Source organism: Rhodamnia argentea, chromosome 11 (assembly GCF_020921035.1).
Source record: "Rhodamnia argentea isolate NSW1041297 chromosome 11, ASM2092103v1, whole genome shotgun sequence".
In the NCBI taxonomy this organism is placed as follows: Eukaryota; Viridiplantae; Streptophyta; class Magnoliopsida; order Myrtales; family Myrtaceae; genus Rhodamnia; species Rhodamnia argentea.
In genome coordinates this window covers 17234167-17259356 of record NC_063160.1, presented here as the reverse complement: position 1 = coordinate 17259356, position 25190 = coordinate 17234167, and the positions used below count along the sequence as shown (strand labels likewise).

General features: G+C 41.2%; 3 protein-coding genes and 1 pseudogene across 3 annotated transcripts; 1 reads left to right on the top strand and 3 right to left on the bottom strand.

The window, feature by feature from the left end:
- The first annotated feature begins 733 nt into the window (after window positions 1–733).
- LOC115751164 (RNA exonuclease 4) lies at window positions 734–3145 on the top strand. Its single transcript, XM_048272441.1, has 7 exons — window positions 734–845; window positions 1139–1290; window positions 1547–1677; window positions 1796–2016; window positions 2268–2468; window positions 2563–2643; window positions 2733–3145. The coding sequence occupies exons 1-7, from the start codon at window positions 811–813 to the stop codon at window positions 2947–2949; spliced, it is 1038 nt and encodes a 345-aa protein (XP_048128398.1). The 5' UTR covers window positions 734–810; the 3' UTR covers window positions 2950–3145.
- A 338-nt stretch (window positions 3146–3483) lies between these two features.
- LOC115733850 (2-methylene-furan-3-one reductase-like) lies at window positions 3484–5395 on the bottom strand. The gene is made up of 5 exons (XM_048273108.1): window positions 5074–5395; window positions 4467–4790; window positions 4087–4246; window positions 3707–3982; window positions 3484–3652 (listed from the first exon to the last, which is right to left on the bottom strand). The coding sequence occupies exons 1-4, from the start codon at window positions 5290–5292 to the stop codon at window positions 3717–3719; spliced, it is 969 nt and encodes a 322-aa protein (XP_048129065.1). The 5' UTR covers window positions 5293–5395; the 3' UTR covers window positions 3484–3652; window positions 3707–3716.
- Window positions 3484–23373, bottom strand: LOC115731197 (2-methylene-furan-3-one reductase-like). The gene is made up of 5 exons (XM_048273107.1): window positions 23053–23373; window positions 22455–22778; window positions 22111–22270; window positions 21725–21998; window positions 3484–3692 (listed from the first exon to the last, which is right to left on the bottom strand). The coding sequence occupies exons 1-4, from the start codon at window positions 23269–23271 to the stop codon at window positions 21730–21732; spliced, it is 972 nt and encodes a 323-aa protein (XP_048129064.1). The 5' UTR covers window positions 23272–23373; the 3' UTR covers window positions 3484–3692; window positions 21725–21729.
- On the bottom strand, window positions 12727–14433 carry LOC115731198 (annotated as a pseudogene).
- Window positions 23374–25190: the final 1817 nt, after the last annotated feature.

Sequence of the window (25190 nt, the reverse complement as noted above, 5' to 3'; positions counted from 1 at the left end):
GTGGGACGATGAATTTGTGCTCGGCCTGTTGTCATCTCTCCTTGAAGTGGATCTCAACTTGTGATCTCCACATTTACAAAAGCCAAGATCTCTTGCCTTCTATTGGAAAGAAAACTCTGTCTAGTTTATCCCATCTTTGGTAAAGAGGCTAGGTCAAAAAGAAGTTTCACTGGGCTGTACTTAGTTTCCTCTCCATTGGCTAAGACATTTCAATGGGTATCTTTGACAGAGAATGTAATTCTTGAGGATTGGACAATAAGGTGAGCCATTCTAGAGATATACTTTCATCAAAACAAACCTGTAAACTGGTCTCCGATATTCGAGTGTGGGGTGATCTTGAGTTTCTCTCATCTCAAAAACTAGCTCGAAAGATGAGACTTTCTTTTACACTTATAAACCGACCACTTTTCTACAATCGATATGGGATAACCCCAAGATATTCCCGAGTGAGCAATATATATGCTCTTCTCATTCTCTCATATCTGTCCAAGTGCTGAAAGTAACCGGCACTCCATCAATGTTCACCTCGCCCTTCCAGTCCAAATCTTTTGCATCGCCACGTCAACCGGACGACCCTCTGCCACAAAGAGAGAGAGAGAGTTCAGACAAAGCTAGATGGCCTTAAGGAATCATCTCTGTTAAGACCAACTTGGAAGCAATTCTTTTTCCGTTTCCATGTTCTCCTACTATAAATACCCTCCACACTCCCCCTTCTGCTTCCCCAAGGCCTCTTCATCATAATTAAGTGGCATCTCTCTCTCTCTCTCTCTCTCTGCCTCACCGGCCATACGCCTAGTCGAGAGCAACAACATGGACCATCGAAGCGAGTCTACGGAAACTTTAAGGTTTTCTGCTCCCCCTCTCTCTCATGCGCGCATGCTTGACCATTTTTGCACACGCAAATGAGATGAGGACATAGACGCATGCACGTCTCCGCACGGAACCATCATATACTTATCTACTTTGTAAAGATGATATGTATATCTAGGAATTTGATCGCTTAACATAGATGAAGTACAAGAATTCACTAGAGTTATGAGGACAGTTTGTACAGCATATATATACATGTAAGGCTAAGACATAAGGCAATGCTTTCATGTCCATATAATTCTGTGACTATATTTTCTGGTTTGAGCAGGAACAAATGTGCAGCATGCTTCAGACAGTTCAACAGGAAGGAGCACCTGGTGGAGCACATGAAAGTTTCGCATCACTCCGGCCACGAGCCGATGTGTGGGATCTGCAACAAGCACTGCAGATCTTTCGAATCTCTCAGGGAGCATCTTATTGGTATAATATTGTTTTATTTGTACTCTCAAAAACCAATTAAGCCTTTCCTTCATGTGGTGCAATATGTATATCTACTGCATATGCCTCCATCGTCTTGGATAGTATACAGTAACACCATTACAATCAAACCCATTTCTCGATTCAATAGAAGCTATCAGCTAATGAAATCCACTAGCTTCTATGTATGTGTAAGAACTAACCATGAATCAAATACATATACATATACCTGATGATTTTGTACTCCTCTAATTTTTAGGGCCACTGCCAAAACAAGAATGCAAGAACATATTCAGCATCCTGGGGTGCAGATTCTGCCTGACCATACTGGACAACCCTAATTCTCGTCGAGCGCATGAAGGAAGATGCCAATTCTCTAGCGTTAATGCTGTAATAACCTTCAACCCAAAAGCCTTGTCATCTAGAAAGAAAATTTCTTTTTCTACATCAGGTCTGGGGAAACAATTGTACGTTTTCTTATGATTATTCATTGTCTTGTGTGTTTTAGGGACTGCTGGCTCGCTTGGCTAACTTGGGGATCCACGACAAACTAAGCATCGACAGCGGTCGAACTAGAGGGCCGCAAGTGGTCGCACTAGCTTGCAAGATGGTTGGAGGTGGCAGTGATGGGTCGCTAGACCTGTGCGCTAGGATTTGCATCATCGATGAATATGAGAACATCATCTTCCACACCTATGTTAAACCTCCCATTCCTGTCACCAACTACAGGTACATTTTCAATTGGGCAAGCTCTTGAGAGTCTTCTAATTAAGGTACTTTCCTGCGTTAAAGAATTGGATTGTGAGCCAAATTTAACAAAAGCTTGAGATTATCGATAATCAAGAATTCTTGCATCAACTTAGCTCAAGTAAACCCTGCTTCCTATAGAGTGAAACTCTCCAATATGGTATAGTCCATGTGGTTGATGCTTCCGTGTTTTTAGCATCGACGAGAACCTTGAAAAAGTGCCTGACTTTCAGGTATGAAACAACCGGAATAAGGCCAGAGTACTTGAAGGAGGCAATGCCACTTAAGCAAGTCCAAAAGAGAATTCAAGAATTCCTCTGTAATGGTGAGCCGATGTGGAAGATTCGTCCCAAAGGCAGTAAAGCCAGGATTCTTGTGGGTCACGGGTTAGACCATGATCTTAAATGTCTGCAACTAGATTATCCATTGATCAGGTAAGTTAGTGAAAAAGTTGTTCCCTAGAAAGCTCCTAAAAGTTTAGTTCTTTGTTATTCACCCTAACGTAGATGTTGTCGTGGCTGAGTGCAGAGATACTGCAGACTATCCTCCACTGATGAAAACAAGCAAGCTGAGCAACTCTCTCAAGTATTTAACACAAGCCTACCTTGGGTAATTAAGCACTCAATTTCATCTATTATTCCGCTTCTGCTTCGTGAAATTTTCCAACATAATGATGGATGAAAATTTGGTGGGCACAGTTATGACATTCAGATTGGTATCCAAGACCCTTATGATGATTGCGTTGCAACGATGAGGCTCTACATGAGAATGAGATCTCAAGCTCACATCAAAGAGGACTACCCGCTGGTAAACAATTTTGAGTCGAGGAGGCAAAGCGAGCTAGAAAGGATGAGCCCCGAAGAACTGTTGGACATCTCAAGGTCTGATTACTACTGCTGGTGTCTAGACTCTTAGACCAGAAACCCTTTGGTCATCGGTGGCGATTCGAAGCTCAATTCATTTGGTCGAGGAACAATTTCTTCATGCTAGAGAAGGGAAATTCGATCTGTAAGCTAAATCTATAGTGATATGCATCGATATATCGTAAACAGGAATAAGAAGGTGAATGCCTGAGTAGTTTCCATTTACATGTACTGGTTCTTGGTGCTTCGAGAAATCTAATTGATCCCTCACATATGCAGTTAATTCATCGCCGAGTAACTCTGCGAGTTTTTCGACCCAAAAAAAAAAAAAGAACTCTGCGAGTTTGTTGACCTAATTAACATAACGCATGCGATGGTTTCTACAAATTCACTTACAAAATTATAGGTGATATCCTTAGTGATTGTTTGGTTTACATGTATTGTGAAACGCAGCTCAATGAGCTGGATCCATGAGCTCAATATTTTTCTATTGAGCAATAAGTTTAGACACCATGATTTGGGCTGACATGATGGTTTGAGCACGAGGTTTGGGCACATGAAACATTTATTAAGTTCTACGCTCATAAACAACAACTCGTATACGAGTCGAAGAAATTAATGTACAAGATGATAAACAACATTCTCCATCTTGTCGAACAACAATCTTATTCAATATGTCACAGGGAGCACTATGGACATGGTGGTGGGATGTGCCCCCAGTCCAACATTAAGAGAGAAGACTACAATCTCTCTCTCTCTCTCTCTCTCTCTCTCTCTCTCTCTCTCTCTCTCTATATATATATATATATATATATAATTTCATGGGATCGGGTAGATGATGACCTTTCCGGCGGGTCGGCCAGTCTCCAGGTACGAGATCGCTTCGAGAACCCGAGAAAATGGGAATGTGCCTTTGGGATCAAGCACTGGCTTTATAATCTGGCTCTCTAGGAAGGGATTCAGCTTCTCCAGGACTGAGCCCCTGGATGTCACATGGAACTTGAAAGCAGGTGGAGTTACAGGCCCCCCTACTGTCACCACACTTCCTCCTTCCTTCACTCCCCTTATCGCCCTCTCACTTTGACCTGCGTGCATTTCATTTAGTATCATTAAGCTCTTCATAAAAGTACAAACTCCAAACTTGAAAAATGGAAAAAAAAAAGAGGTGAATATCTCGAACCCCACATACCGACTGCATCATACACAACGTCGAATTTCTCCGGGAGGTCTTCGAAGTTCTCTTTGGTGTAATCAATGGCCAAATCAGCCCCCAAACTCTTCAGCAAGTCCAGCTTTCTGGTGCTAGATGTAGCTGCCACTCTTGATGCACCAAAGACTTGCTTGGCTAGCTGTGTTTTTGGACAGATGAAGTCATATTTTTGTATGTAAATATATCACCCAACAATGGATCCTCAAAACCGAAACTTCCACATGTGTATAGATTGAAACGAGAAGATGATTTCCTATGTGCGGTAATCTAAAGGTCTAATTTGTTTATTGTTTCTGTTATGAGCTTTTCATTGTTCTTTTCCAAGCATCAGCAGAGCTTAGCAATTCGCAATGATATACCTGAATCACGAGGCTGCCGATGCCACCGGCGCCACCCAAAACGAGGATGGATTTGCCAGGCGAGAAGCGAGTCCTCTCGAGGCCTTCGTAAGCGGTTTCAATGACCATTGGAAGCGAAGCAGCTTCAGCAAAGCTCAAGTTCTTGGGCTTGAGAGCCAGCAGCCTCTCTTCCACAGCAGTGTACTCAGCCAAAGTGCCATGTTGCTTTGGGAAGACCAAGGATATCTCATTGATGTCCCCGTACACCTCGTCCCCAACTTTGAACTTCTTCACTTGATCCCCGACTTTCACCACCACACCGGCCACGTCGTAGCCCGGCACAATCTAAACGGACACGAAGAAAGAAAGAAAGAAAGACGTAAAAGACCATTCCAAAAGGAGTAATTAGAAGCTAATAACCTCCTCATAATTATAATTCTCGAGAAAGTCTCCTGGTAGTCAAGTTTTTATGCCAGCCTAAAATCGCTTTCCGCAATTGTTGCTATCACAATTGACGCAATACGAGTCGAAAAGCTCAAGATCATAACAGATTCTCACTCGGAACAAATCTGTGGTCGCGGCCGATGGACAAAACGAAAACAAGATTTTGCGTAGTACGGTGTCTTACCGGCGGCGGAGAGTCGTTGTCCTTCAAGAAGCCGCGAGCTCTCTTGGCATCAATAATATTTAGGGCAGCAGCGACAACCTTAACGAGGACCTGGTCCTCCTTAATCTCAGGAACCCTGACATCTGAAGCTAGCTTCAAGACATCGCTGGGGTTCCCAAGTTCGGCATAGACCCATGCCTTGATCTTGGAGGGGATGGTGAAATCTGAACAGGAAGCCATTGAATGAGCAAGAAAGACAAGCAAAGTAACTGTGTATTGGATTGGCGGGGGTACAGAAGAGGATAAGAGCTTTTCTTTCGTTTGGATTTTGGGCAGTTGATTGAAGTGAGCCCATCTTGTCAATCTATATATAGTGCTAAAGCGCAGAACGCGGATGAGGTTTATCATTACGGATTTGTGCAGCTTGACTTTGGTTTATGCGTTTTGGATTTGTTAATGTATGAAGAGATGGATGGGGTCCAAGTTCTTCTTGTTAAAATGTTTAAAATAAAAAAAAAAATCATTACCAAATTTAAAAGAGTACCTTAGAATAACAAGAATCAGCCCAGAGTTCAAAAAGAAAGACACACTCAGCAATGTCGTTCACAAAAGAAATTGTGGGCCCAGCGGTGGGGAGAAAGGAAAAAGAAAAAAGGTGGGATTCCCCCTTCGAACCCAAGCCGAAGAAAAAGAAGGGTGTATATAATAATGAGCACCCAAAAGAAGAAGGAGGCACAAAAGGGCTTCTCATCGCACAAGAAAAGTCCAGGCACCAAGAAAGGGATACATTTCCTCCGGCGAAGAGCCCACGCGCAGGAGCAGGAGTAGATTTCCGGAGTTTTATTTTGTTATATCCAATAGTTGTTTATTGTAAACACTTTGGGTTGGTATAATCTAGGTGCGAAACACGAGCGATGAGCGATAAATTCGATTCCCGATTATAGTGGATTGTCCGCTCTCCTGGATGGTACATATCGACCGAACCACGTAATCCCGGTGTCCTTTATTGTTCATCGTTATTTCTCTTGGTGCTTGCATTGATTTATTTGCAAGATCCTAGCTTCCGCACGTTTACAACAATTGGTATCGAAGCACCAGGTTCGGATATTCTAGATTGTGATTGGGGCTTTGCTTGCGATTATCGATATCCCTGATTCAATTATGCCGGAAAGCGAAATGAGGTTTAACAGAACAACTTGGGTAGGAGTCCAAGATGGAGCATATGACAACCAAGGTTTAGCAAGCATCGAGGGCAAGGCGAGAAACGATACAATAAAAGGATGGATGAGGAAAGCTAGAAGTTTAATCCCGTGAATTATCGGATGAAGTGTTAATAGAGGTTAGAGGAGAAGGATACCCAAATGGGGCAAAACCAGCGCCCATGAACGAAGGGTTTGAACAACCCAACATGTGAAGAGGATGTTCCGGATATACAGGTACGCTATCGAACCCATCTAGATAATTTAATAAACTCATGATGGATTTGAAGAATGTCGTAAGACACTGATGATGAAAGCGCATGATGTTGTTAGCTTCCCTACCAAGTCAGGGAGCACTTACGATTCAATGCGACTACGATTACCTCAAGAGGTAAAGTCCGCCTTATTTTCTAAAGAGTGGCAAAAAGTTCAATGAGAGTCTAGCCAGATGCAGCGAGGACTAGTGATTCAGAGACAACAACGAGGGTCCAAAAAAATCAAGTCACGCCAAAAGTCCAGGACGCAAGTCTTAGTCACGAGGAAGGGCACACAGAGATTGTCCTAAGTTGAAAACAGAGAAACAAACACAACCGCAACGTTAAGAGAGCACTATATGCACGCTTTGTGACAGTTCACAGATGAATGGGTCTAGATCGGGTGTTCTTATCATATGACGCCTCATAAGAACCGTTTACACAAATGGGTAGAGTTGGGGAAAACGCAAAGGAATGATCACGATGGTGCGCGCACATGACACGAGCATGTCCGAGCTCAAAAGAACCTTATTTCTCCGGGGACACTCGATGATATCGGGTGTAAGTACACCGCAAGGTGGAGCAAGATCTCGAGGTCTAGACAGAGAAAGAAGAAAGCGAGTTCCTCATCATCTACCGGGAGACCGTAGAGCCGCCATAGAGTCGATTCACAACTCGTTTATGGCATATGCCTAGGGCACATGAGTGAGGCGGTAGACGACCGAGGATAGAGGGTTGTTAAAGGTAAGACAAGTAAGTTAGACTATGTGAGCACCTGGGAAGCAGCAATTAAGTTTGCTACGGTATTCATTCGACCAAGCAACCGGTAGAATATATTCATTCGGATGTCGGGCCCGCCTCCGTTCCTAAAGGAGGTGCTCGTTATATGCCGACATTTATCGACGACTATTCCAGAAGGTACGGGTATACTTCAAGCACAACATGTGTTTGATCGTTCAAAAATTTAAGGCATTGATTGAGAGCGAAAACACAAGTGCCCGAGAACCGATAACGGCATGGAGTCGGAAAGATTTTACCGAGTTCCGAGAGAGAAGGGATTGAGACACCGCACAAACTGACACCACAAGAATGGCCGAACGAAGAACATTTACTGAGCGGCTCGAGCATGCTTGCATCCAACAGCAAGGAATTTGGGCCGCAAAAAAACATGGCATGTTACCCGATTAATCGATCTCCATCATCTCGCCATCGAGTGGAAGACTCCAAGAAGTATGGTCGGAAACTTTTGATTACTCCGAATACGAATATTCGGAGCCCGTATGCTCACAGTGATGGTAAGCTTGAGCCAGGCAAGAAGTGCATATTTCCGGGTTAGCACATGGGTGAAAGGCCTCACCGATCCCGCATCACCCGGTTTTCTAATCACAGAGATGTAATTTCGACGAGATTGCAATGCCACAGGAGTTCGACACAACCAACGACATGGTTTAGTAGTGAGGGGAGCTCGGTGGAGACTCAGACCTCGGAGGTAACTGTAAGAAGTAGCCGCCAAGTCGGTGATAGTGAACAACAACCATAGATAGCCGCAAAAGAAGGCAAATAAACCACCGGACGCTATGCTTATACGATTTGCTTATGCTTGACGTAGGTGATGAGGTGGAGACAATGAGCCTCGCTTACTCGGCGAGGCTAGAGTCGCGCAGGGGCTAAGAAGAGAGGAATCACCCACAAACACAGGGAGTTAGTTAAGGTACCCAAGAATTGCAAGAAAGGTCTATAAACAAAGAGGGCATTCCCGGTAGCACAGAAAAGGCAGGCTTGTCAAGGATACCCAAGGAAGGCATACTACAGTGAGGTGTTTTCTCCCGTGGTAAGGCATACTCTATTCGTGTTTTACTTGCCTTTGTTGCCAGATCTCGAGTTGGAGCCTTGATGTAAAACGGCGTTTCTTCACGTGAGTTGGAGGAGCATTTACAGAGGCAAGGGATTTGCTATTCCGGTAAAGAAGATCATGTTTGCTTATTAAAGAAATCTTTATATGGCTGAAACAATCTCCAAAGCGGTACAAGCTTACGCTTCATGGCTAGTCGACCATCAAGAGTCGATGGATAGTGTTTATTTTAGGAGATGGGACGGGTCTTGATATATCGCTATTATATGTTGATGATATGTTGATACAAAAAAATATGCGATATTGATGTCAGAAGGCTAGCGAGTTTGAGAGAAAGATTTAGGTCTAAAAAATATGGGATGGAGATTTTCGTGACAGAGAGGATTATTACGTTTGTCTCAAAAGAAAATATTGAGAAAATTGTTGCACGTTTTAAATGCACAAGTGACGCCATTAGCAAAGCACTTTAAACTTTCTAAGACGCCGCAAAACATAGCTGGTCCTTATTCTAGTCCGGGGTAGTATTATGTAGCTATGGTATCACTAGGCCCATATTTCACAAGCCGTGGTTAGTCGTTATATGAAACGTCCGTAAAACCATTGGGAAGCCGAAATGGATCCTCGATATTTGAAGGGGACATCGACGTTGGTATAGTATAAGAGAGCAGAGACCACCGGTTTGGGATCACATGCAGGACTGGATGAGTGCGGTCTTTAGCCGGGACGTGTTTACGCCAGGTCAAGTTGGAAGGCGTCCCACAGACCACGCAGCCTGTCGCCGACGGGCGGAGACAGGCACGACCTTGTAAAAGAAGCGATAGGTTGCAAGGTTTGCCAGGACTTGGGTTAGAAAAAAAGTGTTGACATACACGATAACCAAGGTGCGATTATCCGCATATAATCCGGTTTACACGACAACGAAGCATATCAATATCGGACCACTCATCCGAGATGTCTTACGAAGGGTAAGGTTGTTGGAAAAGATCAAAAACCCCATGATGACTAAGCCGTCCTCGGCTCAAGCTTGCTGAGCACTATGGCGCTGTAGAGGAGCGCCCGGGGCGGGGAGACAAATGATGATGAGCATTATTAACTGCTCAAACATCGAGCCAGGAGAATGTTAAATATGCTCGAGTTTAAAATGTATACCACAAACAAAATAACCTTATCATTACTCAAGATTTGGTCATAGGAAAAAAGACACACCTCTTTAGAATGAGATCAAGAATCACTGGCCCAGAGTTCAAAAAGAAAGAAGAGCACATGGCTTCTCATGCAATTGTCGTTCACAAAAGAGAAGGAAATTTGGCCCATGGTGGATGAAAGGAATAAAAGAAAAAAGGTAGGGATTGCTTTCCCCTTTCTCTTGAACCCCAGAAGCCGTATAGAAGGAAAGAAGGGTTTCTTGTATATAATAATGAGCACCCAAAGAAGAGAGGAGGTGTCTCACAAAAGGGCTTCTCATCGCACAAAGAAGAAGTTGCACGAAGGCACTAAGAGAAGGGGATTACATTTCTTCTCGCGAAGAAGCCGCACAGCGCAGGAGCTCGAGTGTAGTAGATTTGTCTTCGTGAGTTTTATTTTGTTATATCCAATTAAGTTGTTTATTTGTAAACACTTTGGGTTTGGGTATAATCTAGGTGCGGGAAACACGAGCGTATTGAGCGATTGTAATTCCGATTCTCCGATTATAGTGGATTGTTCTTGCTGGCTCTCCCGTGGATGTAGGTACCGATATTCGGACCGAACCACGTAATTCCCGGTGTCCTTTATTGTTCATCGTTATTTCTCTTGGTGCTTTCGCATTGATTTATTTGCAAGATCCGGGTTAGCTTCCGCACGTTATATTTACAACACTTCCCGTCCGAATGCAGTATGGACGGGTCAATTCATCGTGTCACGATCATCGTCGGCCGTTCTTGGTAGAATAGTAATCATAGATAACATTCAAAATGAACACGAAGCTTCTCGAGAGATTCTAACCGTTCATTCTTAGCAAATTGGATTAAGCTTTCCAATAGATTATTGCCGGCCCAGCATTTCTAGTCTGTTTTCGTAAATTCAAGTTGGAGCGGCTAGCATAACGTGGCTTGAAAGAGGGTAGGTCAAAAGGTCCACGAGAAACCGATTCGGTTCGAGCGACATGATTCTTGAGAAAACAGACACGGAAACAAAACAGTGCCTGGGATTGCGAGTGCGCCAATTCCACCGCCAACGAAAAATTACTAAAGAAGTATTAAATATATTGTAATTGTGTCAATGCACTCTTAAATATTTTTTTTTTGTCAATCGAAGCTTAAATTTTTTACAATTATGTCAATTTAGTCCATTTGAAAGACCGACGCTAACATGGCAACATTTTAACAATATTTTATATTTTCCAAATATTTTTTGTCATTTTTTTGTTGGGCCGGCCACCTCTATCGGCCCTTGGGCGAGGGTCTATGATCGACTACGAGCCCTAGCCCGTGGGCCGGCAGAGGTCGTTAGTCCTTAGCCGGTAGCCGATAGCCTCCAACCAGCCCAAAAATAATAATAATTGAAAAATATTAAAGTATTATTAAAAACTTATCATATCAGTATCGGCTAATCAAATAAACTGAATTAGCACAATTACAAAAAATTTCGAACTCAATTGGCATGAAAATAATTTATACTGAATTGACGTAATGACCATAAATTTAAATTTTTTTTTTTATAATTCTCCCTGACCCAATTTTTTGATAATTCTCCCTGACCCAAAACAAGGATGCCTCTTCAACTTCTCGGGCTTCAAAAGCATTAATGCCGCTTCAACGGTCGTACTTGGCCAGCTTCCCGTGTTTCTTGGCATGCCATGCATGTCAACAAAATGCCAAGACAACCTCGTCCTACGCCAACGAGGGGTCCAGGATTTCTTTCTTTTGTCTCTCGCGGCAAACCTCCAAATTTCTCAAAAGTCCTTCCCTTTTTTTAAGCTCTCTCATAGGCTTTCAGTTTCTGAAGCTAAGAGCTTACTTAGTCTCTGATTGTGTTTTTCTTTGCTTGATTGTCTATTCTTTTGTCTCCCGATGTGTTTTGGGAATTTGTGTGCGAATAAATTTCTACAGCTGATCTTGGATGATCGTGGAGATCGGTTCGACTATTTGTCCAGGCAACAACTATCGAGGAGGATGTTCTTGATGTGGTTCCATAACCTCCCCGAGATTATGCTATTCTCCTCTCCCGATCTAGATTTAAGTCAAGATCCGAGGGTTTTACTCTCCCGAATTAGGATATGGATATTGAAGTTCCTTACGGATATTTGATATGTATTCTTTCAACGTATGGATGTTAGTATCTCTGTACGGCGATGGTGATGAGGACGTTGAACCTAGATATACACCGCAAGCCGTTGCAAATAGAATGTGAGATCTCGTCGTGCGCTCATCATTGAATCTAGCGATCGGCAACAAGTGGTTTACAGTGTCATATCTATTCTTGAGAGATAAGAGTGTGTTTTTAACCTGAGATAGATGATGCTTTGTTATTTGCTTTCTTGCATTTGCTTTGTTCTGTAGTTATTTGAGATTTGTTAGGTCTGAAAGTCTTCCATGCACCTCTCGAGTATTATTTTCATTAATCAATGAAATCTTTCTTTTGAAAAAAAGAAAAAGAAAAAGAAAAACCTCATGCTCGGCCTTTCACTTAACCAGCATCCGGCCCTCTTGCGCTCGAGAGACCTCATATTCCGGGTCAACTTAACATTTATTAAGTTTCATGCTCTGCTACTAGAGAAATGGCGATAGATTTGGCCCATTCATGTCGTCATAACGAACTCACTAAAAATCATTACTAGAACATCGACTGGAATTCGAATAAGAATCCATAGTGAAACTTATTTCAAATAAAGGTTTGAAGTTGCCATGGCTCTTACTCGTCGGCGAACCAAATTTTCGCCGGTCGACTTATTCCTGCGATTAGAACATGGGTAATTTTGTCCAAATATTGTAGCAGGATGGACAAATAATAGGTTAGATCCTAAAACCGAAAGATCCCAAATTGAAATCTAGGGTTCTTCGTGGATTTTCTTTCTTTCCCACGTTGCTCTTCAATTCTCAGTGCTAGTTCTCTCTATAGATTTTCCTCCCAACCAAAATCAGAAAGATCCAAATTAATTTTGTCCAAAAAAAAAAAAAAATCGGCCTTAGAAATAAACTCATAGCCTTGTACCCATTTCTCACTCAACAAAAACCATATTATTCCCTTGTCTCTTGGTCCTTGCTTCTTGCGAATATCCAACACTGTAACACACTTGCACATCAATTCCTCAAACCAACAATGACGAACAACATCGTCTCTCTTGTCGAGCAATATATCGCTAGGAACAATGTGGACTCTCTCTCTAATTTCATGGGATCGGGTGGACAACAATCTTTCCGGTGACTCGGCCGGTGTTGAGACATGAGAACACTTCGAGAGCCCGAGGAAATGGGAATGTGCCTTTTGGATCAAGCAGTGGCTTTATTTTCTGGCTCTCTTGGAAGGGATTGAGCTTCTCCAAGACTGAGCCATCAGATGTCACAATGAACAGGACAGCAGGTGGAGTTACCGCCCTTCCCACTATTGTCACCACACTTCCTCCTTCCTTCACTGCCCTTACTGGCCTCTCACTTTGACCTGCATGTATTTATTCTGTATCATTAAATCCTTCAAGAAAGCCTACAGAACATGAGTATTCGTCTAAGTGCACAAAACTATCAAGACAGGACTTAGAAGTTGTATGAACTCCAAACTTGTAAATGGAAAGATTTGTACCAATTGCATCATACACTACGTCGAATTTCTCTGAGAGGTTTTCGAAGTCCTCTTGGTGTAATCCATGGCCAAATCAGCTCCCAAGCTCTTCAGCAAGTCCAGCTTTCCGGTGCTAGAAGATGTAGCTGCCACTCTTGATGCACCAAACACTTCCTTGGCTAGCTATGTTTTTGGACCAACAAAAGATGATTAAATCATATGCATCATGTTCTCAAGATCTAAATTGAACGAATACTGGAGCAGATCCCAACCTGGTAACAGTTGACATAATTGGTTTGGTTGCAAGCCTTTCTTTTTTTCTTTTCCAAGCCTCGACGGAGCTTAGAACGTCTAAATGATATACCTGAATAACGAGGCTGCCGACATCACTAGTGCCACCCAAAACGAGGACGGATTTGCCAGGCGATAAGCCAGTCCTCTCGAGGCCTTTGTAAGCGGTTTAAATGGCCAAGGGACGTGAAGCAGCTTCAGCAAAGCTCAAGTTCTTGGGCTTGACAGCCAGCAGCTTCTCTTCCAGGGCAGTGTACTCAGCCAGAGTTTCATGTTGCTTTGGTTGGTCCAAAGCTTTCTCATTGATATCTCCGTACACTTCGTCCCCAACTTCGAACTTCTTCACTTGTTCCCCAACTTTCACCACTGCGCCGGCCATGTCATAGCCCGGCACAATCTTAATGGACATGAAAAAGAGAGAGAAGTGAAAAAAAAAAAATAAAAGAAGTCCAAAGGAAAAATGCAATTAGAAGCTAATAACCTACTCGTAATTATAATTCTCGAAAAACTCTTCCAGCAATCAAGTTTTTATGCCAGCCAAAAAATCGTATTTCACAAGCAATGCTATCACAACTGATGGAATATTAATAGAAAAGCTGTAGATTATAATAGATTCTCAGTCCAGCACAAATCTATAGTCACGGCCCATGGACAAAACGAAAAAGATTTTGCTTAACATGATGTCTAACGGGTAATGAAGAGTCGTTGTCCTTTAAGATGCCAAGAGCTCTCTTGGCATCAAGAATGTTTAGGGCAGCAGCAACAACCTTAACAAGGATCTGGTCTTCCTTAATCTCAGGAACCTTGACATCTGAAACGAGCTTGTTGACATCGCTGGGTTTCCCAAGTTCGGCATAGATCCAAGCCTTCACGTTGGAGGGGATGGTGAAATCTGAATAGGAAGCCATTGAATGAGCAAGAAAGCCAAGCTAAGTAACTGTGTATGGATTCGTGAGAGTATGAAAGAGAATTAGAGCTTTTTTTTTCTTTTTGGGGGGTAGTTGAAGCGAACCCATCTTGTCAATCCATATATGGTATTAAGGCAGAGAGTGGACGAGGTTTATCATTATGGTTTTGTGAAGCTGTGACTTTATGCATTTTGGATTTGTCAATGTACAGAGACATGGATGGGGTCCAAGTTCTTTTTGACTAAAAGCAGTATGGTCGGGTCAATTTCATCGTGTCATGATCAGTTGGATGTTCTTGGTAGAATAGTAATCATGATCAGTGACTCTAAACATTTATTCTAAGCAAATTTGATAAGCTCTCTAATCTATTGTCTACCCAACATTTCTAGTCTTTTTAGAAAAATTCAAGTGGCAGCGGCTAGCATAATGCTGGGTTAAAGAAGGACCGTCGAAAGGTCAAATGTTTCTACAACAATTATTTCTTAGGAAACCGTAAAACTTACGAGATTTCGTTTGTTCGCGAAAAATGAATGATTTAAAAAAATATTTTTCTAAAAACAATCTGCTGTATCACTTTTTTTTTTTAAATCTCTTGTATCAGTTATATCTATGAAAGAATAACAATTATTTCCGCCATCCACAAAATTATTGAGACATAAATTCTTGTCAATATTGAAAATATTTTCTATTGACTAATTATTTTTAAGCGATATAGGCGATCATTTTTAGAAAAATATATTTCAAATCATTCATTTTTAAGAGACAAATCCGTTGTTCTTTCCATTATTGCAGTTAAGACACAATCAATAATTCTTACTTACTTGCAATCAAAGAAGCAGAGACTAACGAATTTTTGTCCACAGTAATGTTTTCATCGATTACGAGATCCTAAATAATTGGAAGTTCGCTGGAGAATAATATTCAATATTTTAAAAGTTGCAATTGAATCCCTCATATATTAGTATTATTTGAATATGATCACTTTGATTTGTTTTTTTAAAATAAAACAAACAAATCATTCTTATCTTGTGGCTTCTTTGTATAATAAAATATGAAATCTGTTAAGTGTAAAAAATTATCCAAAAAGTCTTATACCTATTGTATAGCTACCAATTCAGTCCTAAACTTTTTAATTTTGTTAATTGAACCTAAACCTTTGTTGGAAGGATACATTGGAAAATCATCAAAAGGTTTATGATCAATTGACAAAATTGAAAAGTTTAGGATTTAATTGCCAGCCATACAATATGTTTAAGACATTTTGGACAATTAGTAAGTCTTCCATTTCTATCTTTAAAATTTGTGGCTGAGATTGGACCGTCCACCTTATAAACTAACGACACGGTTGCACATTTTGCCAATTCAAGTTTATTGTTACATTCAGATTGCAATAATCGCGGACTCCATGAATATCAACCGTTTCGTCCTAACTAATTGTTTCCTTAATAAGGGGTAATATGCCTATTATCGCCTATCATATTAATCTCCATCAAAGTCATAAGCAGTTCGCCTTTTCAAAGCAACATTCTTTGACCAAAAAAAAATAATAATAATAATAAACGACATTCCTATTGCGTTATTCTCTCTCTTCATTGTTGCCATTTCTCAAATCTTTATCAGTGTATTGTTTCAATTTCTTGTTGTCCAACACTAGATCTTCAATTTTTTTTCAACATTTTACCCTATTTTTGTGGAGGAGTAGGCATGAATATCCTGACATCCTAGTAACCAAACATCTTTAGGAGGTTATTTTCTACTCACCTATATGTCTCTTTATTCACATGTTCTTGCTTTTATGAATTTCCTTTTGCCAACTCTTTATGAAAGCAGTACCCGATCTCTAAAGAGTGATCGGTTCCAGAGTGATCCTTATTCCATCCAATCAGTTCTCAGTTTGTGAAATTAGAAATCGGCCCACCTGGTCCTATGAGTGAACCGAACTGACCAGCCTGATCGTTTGATTTCTGAGTGGGTCCATGAACCGGCATGATTCCTTTCTTTTCTTTTTTTCCTATCCCCTGCAGAGTGTAACTGTGTTTATGACTGCAAGTATTAGCGAAATCTCCTCATCTGGATCCGATCCAAGATATTTACATGTCACACATGAAAAAGAGTTTGCAGGTCTATAGACATATTAATCATGGTGAATATCAATTTCTCAACCGGTAAGGTGTTAACTATACTGTGAAGAACCCGATGCTCTAAGCTAAACTCTACCTTTATGCCTCCTAAAATTCACTTGGTTTGAGGGAATTCGGTCTATGCAACTAAATAGTCAGAACAGTGAACAGAGAAATTCTATCCGCAGTGTGGCTAGGGGTTTAATCAAGTTGAATCCAAATCTGACGAGCAAGAAGACGTCGTAGCTGCAAAGACATTGCTCTCTCAGTTTCCTTCATTTTCTTGGCATCCGAATAGCTTAAGCCACAGAAATCTGAAAACGTAAGATTTGAAAAAGCAAACAAACACGATCACATAGACACGTAATACAAAACCATACACAGACCACTATGCAACAAAAATACTCAACTCGAGTACATAACTTATCAAGGCTTTCGCTATAAAAAGTACAGCAGTGTAATAATAAGAAGTATAAAAATACAATAAAAAAATTATCGGTTAAGGTGGTTTAGTCCATGCCTGAAATCGGGATCGAAACCAATTATGACAGGTTCCAAATTTTAGGAAATGGGAATCTGACCAGTTCCCGTAAGAACTGCCCCAAAATGGCCAGTTCGATCCGGTTCTAGTGCTCACCCACACCGATATCAACAAAACAAGTCCATTTCGAATTATCATGAATACGAATACTTTTTGTTAGAATATATCTCGAGTTTGAGTCCAAATGAAGACCAACATTGCATTTTCTTGTTCCTTTAGCCGCCCACGTTCATATATGGTACTATTTGGCGAAGAGTACATAATTCTTTGCATGATGATGGGCCAGAATGAAATTAAATATATTGGGGAGCCTTTTGTGAATGGTGGTTGTATAAACAAATGTGAGTGCTGCTTCTTTTGTTTTCTAAACTCCATGATGGTCATGATGGCTGTCAGAAGAGAGTGCTCGTGTGCAGCTGAAGATAGGATATAGGGGTACGTCACTGGATTAAGTCACTCGACGAATTGTTTGTTTTGATCCGAATTATATCGAGCTTCACGGTTTTGTCCATTGATGTACATATGGGCACTTTCAATGGAGGTCACCCATCCTAGCAGTGCTTCCACTTAATCACGCTTGCCTTTGGGGTTCTAAAATTAACTATTGTTGTTATGTCAAAAGGTATATTCTTAAGTTAATTCCATTTTTCACATATATATCTTAGGATCGCTCTTTCCCTGTTCGGTGCGCAGTTCGGTTCATTCCTAACTCCTTCGTCATCCTAAAAACCTTCTAGGAGCCGCTTTTTGTCCAGGCCCTCTAGCCTCGGCGATCAATCCTTGCCCTCGTCGGATTGGGTATACAAGCATTACTACACACATATATGTAATAATACCTATTTATGCATGGGCTTATAATCATTGTGTGTGTGTACTTTTTAATTGAAATCTTTCATTTCACGAATTCATGAGCAATAATTTCAAATTTCCAGAACATATTGTATTTTTCATATCTTTCCGCTAAGTTACATCTTATTTAGCGCAAAAGTTAGCATCATCAACGACGGGCATTTCATAACGTTGGAGCTCGTCATTGGAAATTCCAATGAGGGGCTCAACTCGAGCAGCACAAGTGACGACTGCAAAGCTAAAGCCTTTCTTTTTCCCTTTGGCTCCATAGGCACACACAGTTTTGTTGATCAACCCACTTCGATACAGCGTTGCTAGAACAACGTTAAAACATTTAGAAAAAGAAATGGGCCGTCTGCCATTGTTGGCAGAATGAAAATGAGAAGAAAACAACATAAAGGGGAACAGCGGGTGAAGCGCGCAAGCTTGATGGAGATGGTGACGAAGGGGATTCACGATTTGGAGTGATTTCGCCCTTTCAACGGGGCTTCCCTAACAGTCTAACACTACCTTGGTGCTAAAACAAAATAAACGGGTCTCCACTCCCCGCCTTCATCGGCATGCCGACCGTAGTCGGCCACGGTAAGAAAGGGAAAGGGTGAGGAAGGGGAACCACGATTTGAAATATATTTCGCATTTTTTAGTACGCTTCCCTGACACTACCTTGGGGCTAAAATAAAATAAAATAAATGGTTCCCTTGTCCGCTACTCCTTTCCCTCGCCGGCAGGTTGCTAGCCACAGTAAGGAAAAAATTTAAAGAAAATAAGAAAATAATTATGAAGAAATTTTGAAAAATTTTATTAAAATTGTCCATAGTAGCGTTGGTCATGCCGCGTAAGACAGGCAGCGTCCACATCAGCAGCTTTCCGCCAAAATTAGCCGGATGGACTCAATTGCTAAAATTTGAAAGGTTTTAACTTAATTGGCACAATTATAATAGATTTTGAAAATTTTCCAAAAAAGTCTTCTTATAGTCAACCTTTTCCACCGTCCACTATTAGTCAAAAATTTCTTTTTAGAAGTGAGGTCATCATAACTGATGAAACACGACAAAAGAAACTCGAGATCATAGAAGATTCGCATTTAGCACGATTAGTAGTCACCAAACCAGCAATGGACGAAGTTAAAAGAAACAAAAAAATGTACTTAATTTGATGTCTTACGGTTGGCGAAGTGTCGGTGTCCTTGAAGAAGCCAAGGGCTCTCTTGGCATCAACAGGAATTAGGGCAACAGCAGCAGCAAAGTTAACAAGGGCCCTGATCTTCCTTAATCTCCGGAACCCCAACATCTGAATGTAGGTTCGAGACATTGATGGGGTTCCCACGTTCGGCATAGACCGAAGCCTTGATCTTGGAGGGGATGGTGAAATTTTTTGAATAGGAAGCCATTGAACGAGCAAAAGCCAAGCTAAGCAATCGTGTGTGGATTGGTGGGAAAATATAAGAGAAATAGAATTTTTTGGTTGAGTCTTGGTACTTGAAGTGGACTCACCTCTTGTCAATTTGTATATATTGTTTTAAGGTAGGGGGTGGATGAGGTCGATTATGATAGATTGGTGAAGCTTGACTTTGGTTTTAAGCATCTTGGGATTGACACAATGGACATAGACATGGACGTGGTCCAAGTTCAGTATGTCTAAATGCAATATGGTCGGGTGAACTCCACCGTTTGATGACGATGGTGTGGACATTCTTCTGGATGGATTTGTGCGGTTCCTGTAACACATAGTTAGTCGCACTAGCATGGCTCCTCAATTCAATTTTAACCTTATCTTGCGAATATCAACTCGGTCGTAACAAAGTAAATTAGAGAACGCTCATATTAGTAGAATTGACGCTCCTCTTGTGCTTCTTCAAAGTGGCACTGCACTTGTCTTAGAGTGAAACTAACTACATAAAACAAAAACTTCAATTCGAGATGCTTCCAGACCAACAAAAAAAAAAAAAAAAGAAAGAAAGAAAGAAAATTCGAGATGCTTCGGACATCAAACTTAGTTCTTAGGCTTCTTAACAAATAATGGGTTTTGGTTGGCTTGGGACAACAAACGAATTCCTCAATTCAAGTTATAAACTGAATTAGTTCAAAGCAAAAACCAAAATCAATTTGAACCCCTTTGCAATTGTATTATAAAGCCCAGTGTTAAACACACGCTTCTCTTTCCTTAGAAATTTTCCTTTCGACCCTCCATTTCACCATATTTTTCCGGAGAAACTGTTATTGCTATCAAGCTGAGAAGCTTGGAGGAGTGGCAAAAGAGGCCAAGGAGAGGGTGGATGAGTCTCAAATTTATTGCAATTGTGTTAATTCAATCCTAAATATTTTGCATTTGTGCAAATTTAATCCTTACAGCCCATTTTGGCCAAAAATTACTGATGTGTCGAGGCCGGCGCTGACAATGCAACCTTTAATAATATTTAAACTTTTTAAACTTTTTAAATATTTTTCTTTTTTGTTTTTATTTTCCTTACTTTTTTCAGAGATAAACACATCCGAAGTCCTAAATTTTGTCACGAAGGTTCAATTGAGTTCTAAAACTTTTTAAAAGTGTAATCAAATCCTAAAACTTGTCAAATCGATAAAATCAAATCCTTCTGTTAATTACACTTTTTAAAAAGTTTTAGAACTTAATTACATTTTTATGACAAGTTTTAAGACTTAATTGCAACTTTTGAAAGTTTTAGGGCTCAATTGTACTTTCGTAACAAGTTTTTGAACTAAATTGCACTTTTAAAAGTTTTAAAGTTCAATTGCACTTTGTGACAAATTTTATAACTTCCAATGCACTTATCTCATTTTTTTATCCCCTAGTGAGGGTCATCGGCCCTAGTCGACGGCCATGACACCCTCGCTTGGCCAAAGTTGGCAAGGGCGTCAGGCCCTCGTCGAGTCTTGGCGAGGCTTGCAATAGCCTTGCTAGCCCTAAGTCCAAACCAGCGAAAAACAACAAAGAGAATAAAAAGAACAAAGAAAAATTTATAAAAAATTGAAAAAAATTAAATAGTATTAAAAATTGCCATGTTAGCACCGATCGTACAATGTCAGCAGTCTCCGGCCAAAATTAGCCTAAATGACTAAATTGGCGCAGTTGTAATAGGTTTAAGACATTTTTGGTAATTCTCCCAGAGCTCGAGACGCAAAGGGGTTAACATTTTGAAGGAAGATTCAAGTAAGATCTTCAATTTGGGCCAAAACATAATTCTATGGACAAAATAAATTTGGGATCTTTCTAATTTGGTTGGGAGAAAAACCTATAGAGAGAACAGGCACTGAGAATTGAAGAGCAACGTGGGAAAGAAAAGAAAATCCACAAAAAGCCCTGGAATTCAATTTGGGATCTTTCGTTCTTAGGATTTTACCTATTTCTTTACCCAATTACAATTTTTAGTCAAAATTGCACTTGCTCCGATCGCCTAAATAAGTCAACCAGCGAACATTTGGCTAGCCAGAGGAGTAAGGGCCGTTATTTGAGACTAAGGTGGTAACTTCATATTCTTATTTGAGATGATGATCACTTTGGATCCTTATTTGAAAAAACGGCTTCATTTTGGGCATTTATTTGGAATTTTTCCTTTATTTAATGGAAGCTACAAGCTTGATAGTCTAACAGTACTGTTAATTATTTCTATCCACACGATCTCTCAATCAATTAGTGTTTTATACAAACCACGCGGTGATGGTGTGTGGATCTACGGTTGGGATTGTACCGTTCTTGACACTACTATTAGGGAAACATCTCCCTTATTTATTTATCCTTATTGCTCATGAATGTCCAAAGTACAAACAGCATCTTAACTCTTGTCGAACAATAAGCTTATTCTATAGCTAGGAACAATATAAAGATAAGCGAGGATGTGCTCCCAGTCCAATATTTAGAGAGAACACTACTCTCTCTCTCTCTCTCTCATTTCAAGGGATCGGGTGGATGACGATCTTTCCAGTGACTCGACCGGTCTCGAGATACGAGAACGCTTCGAGAGCCCGAGAAAACGGGAACGTGCCTTTAGGATCAAGCACTGGCTTTATTTTCTGGCTCTCTAGGAAGGGATTGAGCTTCTCCAAGACTGAGCCATCGGATGTCACAATGAACACGACAGCAGGTGGAGTTATCGCCCCACCCACTATTGTCACCACACTTCCTCCTTCCTTCACTGCCCTTACTGCCCTCTCACTTTGACCTGCATGCGTTTTATTCACTATCGTTAAAACCCTTCAACAAAGCCTACAAAAGATGAGTATTCGTCTAAATGCTCAAAACTATCGAGACAGATTAAATGGAAAGATTTGCACCAACTGCATCATACACAACGTCGAATTTCTCCGGGAGGTCTTCGAAGTTCTCTCTGGTGTAATCGATGGCCAAATCTGCTCCCAAGCTCTTCAGCACGTCCAGCTTTCCGGTGCTAGATGTAGCCGCCACTCTTGATGCACCAAACACTTGCTTGGCTAGTTGTGTTTTCGGACCAACAAAAGTTGATTAAATCATATGCATCGTGTTCTCAAGACCTAAATTGAGCGAATACCGGAGCAGATCCCAACCCAGTAACAGTTGACATCATTGGTTGTGCTCTGAGCCTTTCTGTTTTTTTACTTTTCCAAGCCTCAACGGAGCTTAGCAACACGAAATGATATACCTGAATCACGAGGGTACCGACGCCGCCGGCGCCACCCAAAACTAGGGTGGATTTGCCAGGCGATAAGCGAGTCCTCTCGAGGCCTTCGTAAGCGGTTTCAATTGCCAAGGGAAGTGAGGCGGCTTCGACAAAGCTCAAGTTCTTAGGCTTGAGAGCCAGCAGCTTCTCTTCCACAGCAGTGTACTCGGCCAGAGTGCCATGTTGCTTTGGGTGGTCCAAAGCTTTCTCATTGATGTCTCCGTACACTTCATCCCCAACTTTGAACTTCTTCACTTGTTCCCCGACTTTCACTACCACACCGGCCACGTCGTAGCCCGGCACAATCTTAGTGAACACGATGAAAAACAGAGACAGTAAGAAAAACGAACATTCGAATGGAAAAAAAAAAAGTATTTAAAAGCTAATAACCTACTCTTCATTATGATTCTCGAAGAAGTCTTCAAAATTTAGTTTTCACAAGTGGAGTTACTACCATAACTCTGATGAAATGCGAAACGAGAAATTCCAGATCATAATAGAATTGCATTTAAAACTCATTAGCAGTCACCAGCACCGGCAATGGACGAAATCAAAGGAAAAACTAAAAACGATGTCTTACAGGTGGTGAAGAGTCGATGTCCTTAAAGAATCCAAGAGCCCTCTTGGCATCAACAGGATTGAGGGCGGCAGCAGCAACCTTAACAAGGACCTGGTTTTCCTTAATCTCAGGAACCCCAACATCTGAAACTAGCTTCAAGACATTGATGGGGTTCCCACGTTCGGCATAGACCCAAGCCTTGATCTTAGAGGGGATGGTGAAATCTGAGTAGGAAGCCATTGAATGAGCAAAAAGCCAAGCTAAGTAAAACTGTGTGCGGATTGGTGGGAAAGCAGATGAGATTCAGAGTTTTTGGTTGATTCTGGGTTACTTGAAGTGAACTCGTCTTGTCCATTTATAGATAGTGTTTAAGGTAGAGGGTCGATGAGGGTGATCATGATGGATTGGTGAAGCTTGACATTGGTTTTAAGCATCTTGGAATTGTCAATGCACATAGACATGAATGTGGTCCAAAGTCGTTGTGTCTTGACGCCATCTTTGGGTGAGATCCATCATTTGATGGACAATAAGGGGACATTCTTGGTAGAATAGTGATCTTATCTAAGCATTCCAACTGTCTAGAGGCTATTATTTTGATTTGATGTCATCTTATGATCCATGAGCATAATAATGCAACATGAATTGGGTTTTTGAATAATACGACCTCCTTCCCCTCTTCTTCAAGAAATATGAAAAAGTAGCAAGCCTTTCATCATCTTGGCATCGAGCTATTTTTCCATCACGACCTCCCCCCTACAGTGTCTCACTGCAATAGAGTTTAACCATTAAGTTAGGGATAGATTGGTGTGGTTTGTCTAATGCACATTCAGTCATATCGGCATGGCTCCAACGGAATGATCAATTCAGTTCTAAACATATTATACGGATATCAACTCAGTCTTAAAATTTCTAATTTTGCCAATGAAGTCTACCAAATTGCATGTCACTCTTGCGTTAAACCGTGTTTGGTTTCTATGATTTGTAATGCATAATATCGCAATCATTTATAGAGTCACAACTCCCTCACTCATGCCTAAGCACGCTTATAGGTGAGCACATCCCTAGAAGGTCATCAATCTTGGTGGTACTTGCACCCGAGCATGCTTAACTCTGTAGTTTTAAAGTTAAGAATTGCCGTTACGTCAAAAGGCAACTCTGTGAGTTAATTCTAATTTTCATATATATAAATATATATGTATATCTCATAGAATAACTCTCCCCTTGTTCCATTCGCAGCTTGGCTCATTCATGTGCCATTTTCCATCCTAGAAACTTGCCGGCATCCGCTCCTTGTCCAAGTCCTCATGTCTCGGCAGTCACTCGAATATATAAATTTGAACTTGGTAAGGTTTGTGATTTAAGAATATTTATATTTTTGTTTGTTTTACAAAAACGAACTTTATTGTAAAATATTTTCAAAGGGCAAGTCATTTTCGTACTTTTTTTTTTCTATTTGTACTTTCCAAATAATATGGAAGTCAAAATCTCAAGTATATCTTCAGGTCTGGAATTCAGGTTTCGCCAATCTCGTGCCTGGACTCATTCTCGAGGTGACCCGGACCGGAGAGATGGGTTCTCGGGTCCGATCATCGAGGTCCTGGGCCAGGGCTGCGGGGACCTACCCAGGACCGGTCTCAAGGGCTCTAGATTGGCCACCGAGGTCCTAATCCTTGGCTCTTGGGTCAGCGGCCTCGCCTCGAGGCCTCGGTCCCAATCGACCGGGACCTGGGCCCGACCCGCGTGTCTCTATGACCCAATAACTTGTCATGGTCAACCGTACAATGGTCAGGGTTGCTTACCGGAGGGCAAGTGTGGGGTGGCTTTGAGGAATCCAAATGCTCTCTTCAGGTCAACAGGGTTGAGTGCAGCAGCAAGGACTTTTGCCCCTGTATATCAGGAAAATCAAAACGTTAGCCAATGGAATCTTCACGCCTCCTCCTTCGCTTTGTGTTCAGCGAATGAACAAGTTTGGTACAACACCAACCTATACAGCAACAGCTCATGCTGCGGCATTTCGCCATAGCCTGTTAAAAGTTAGGAACATCAAGCAATGCTGCTGTGGTTTATGCTCATACTATACGAATATCAAACTTTTCTGGAAGGTTTTCCAAGTTGTCCTTCTTGTAATCAATGGCCAGATCTGCACCCAAACTCATGAG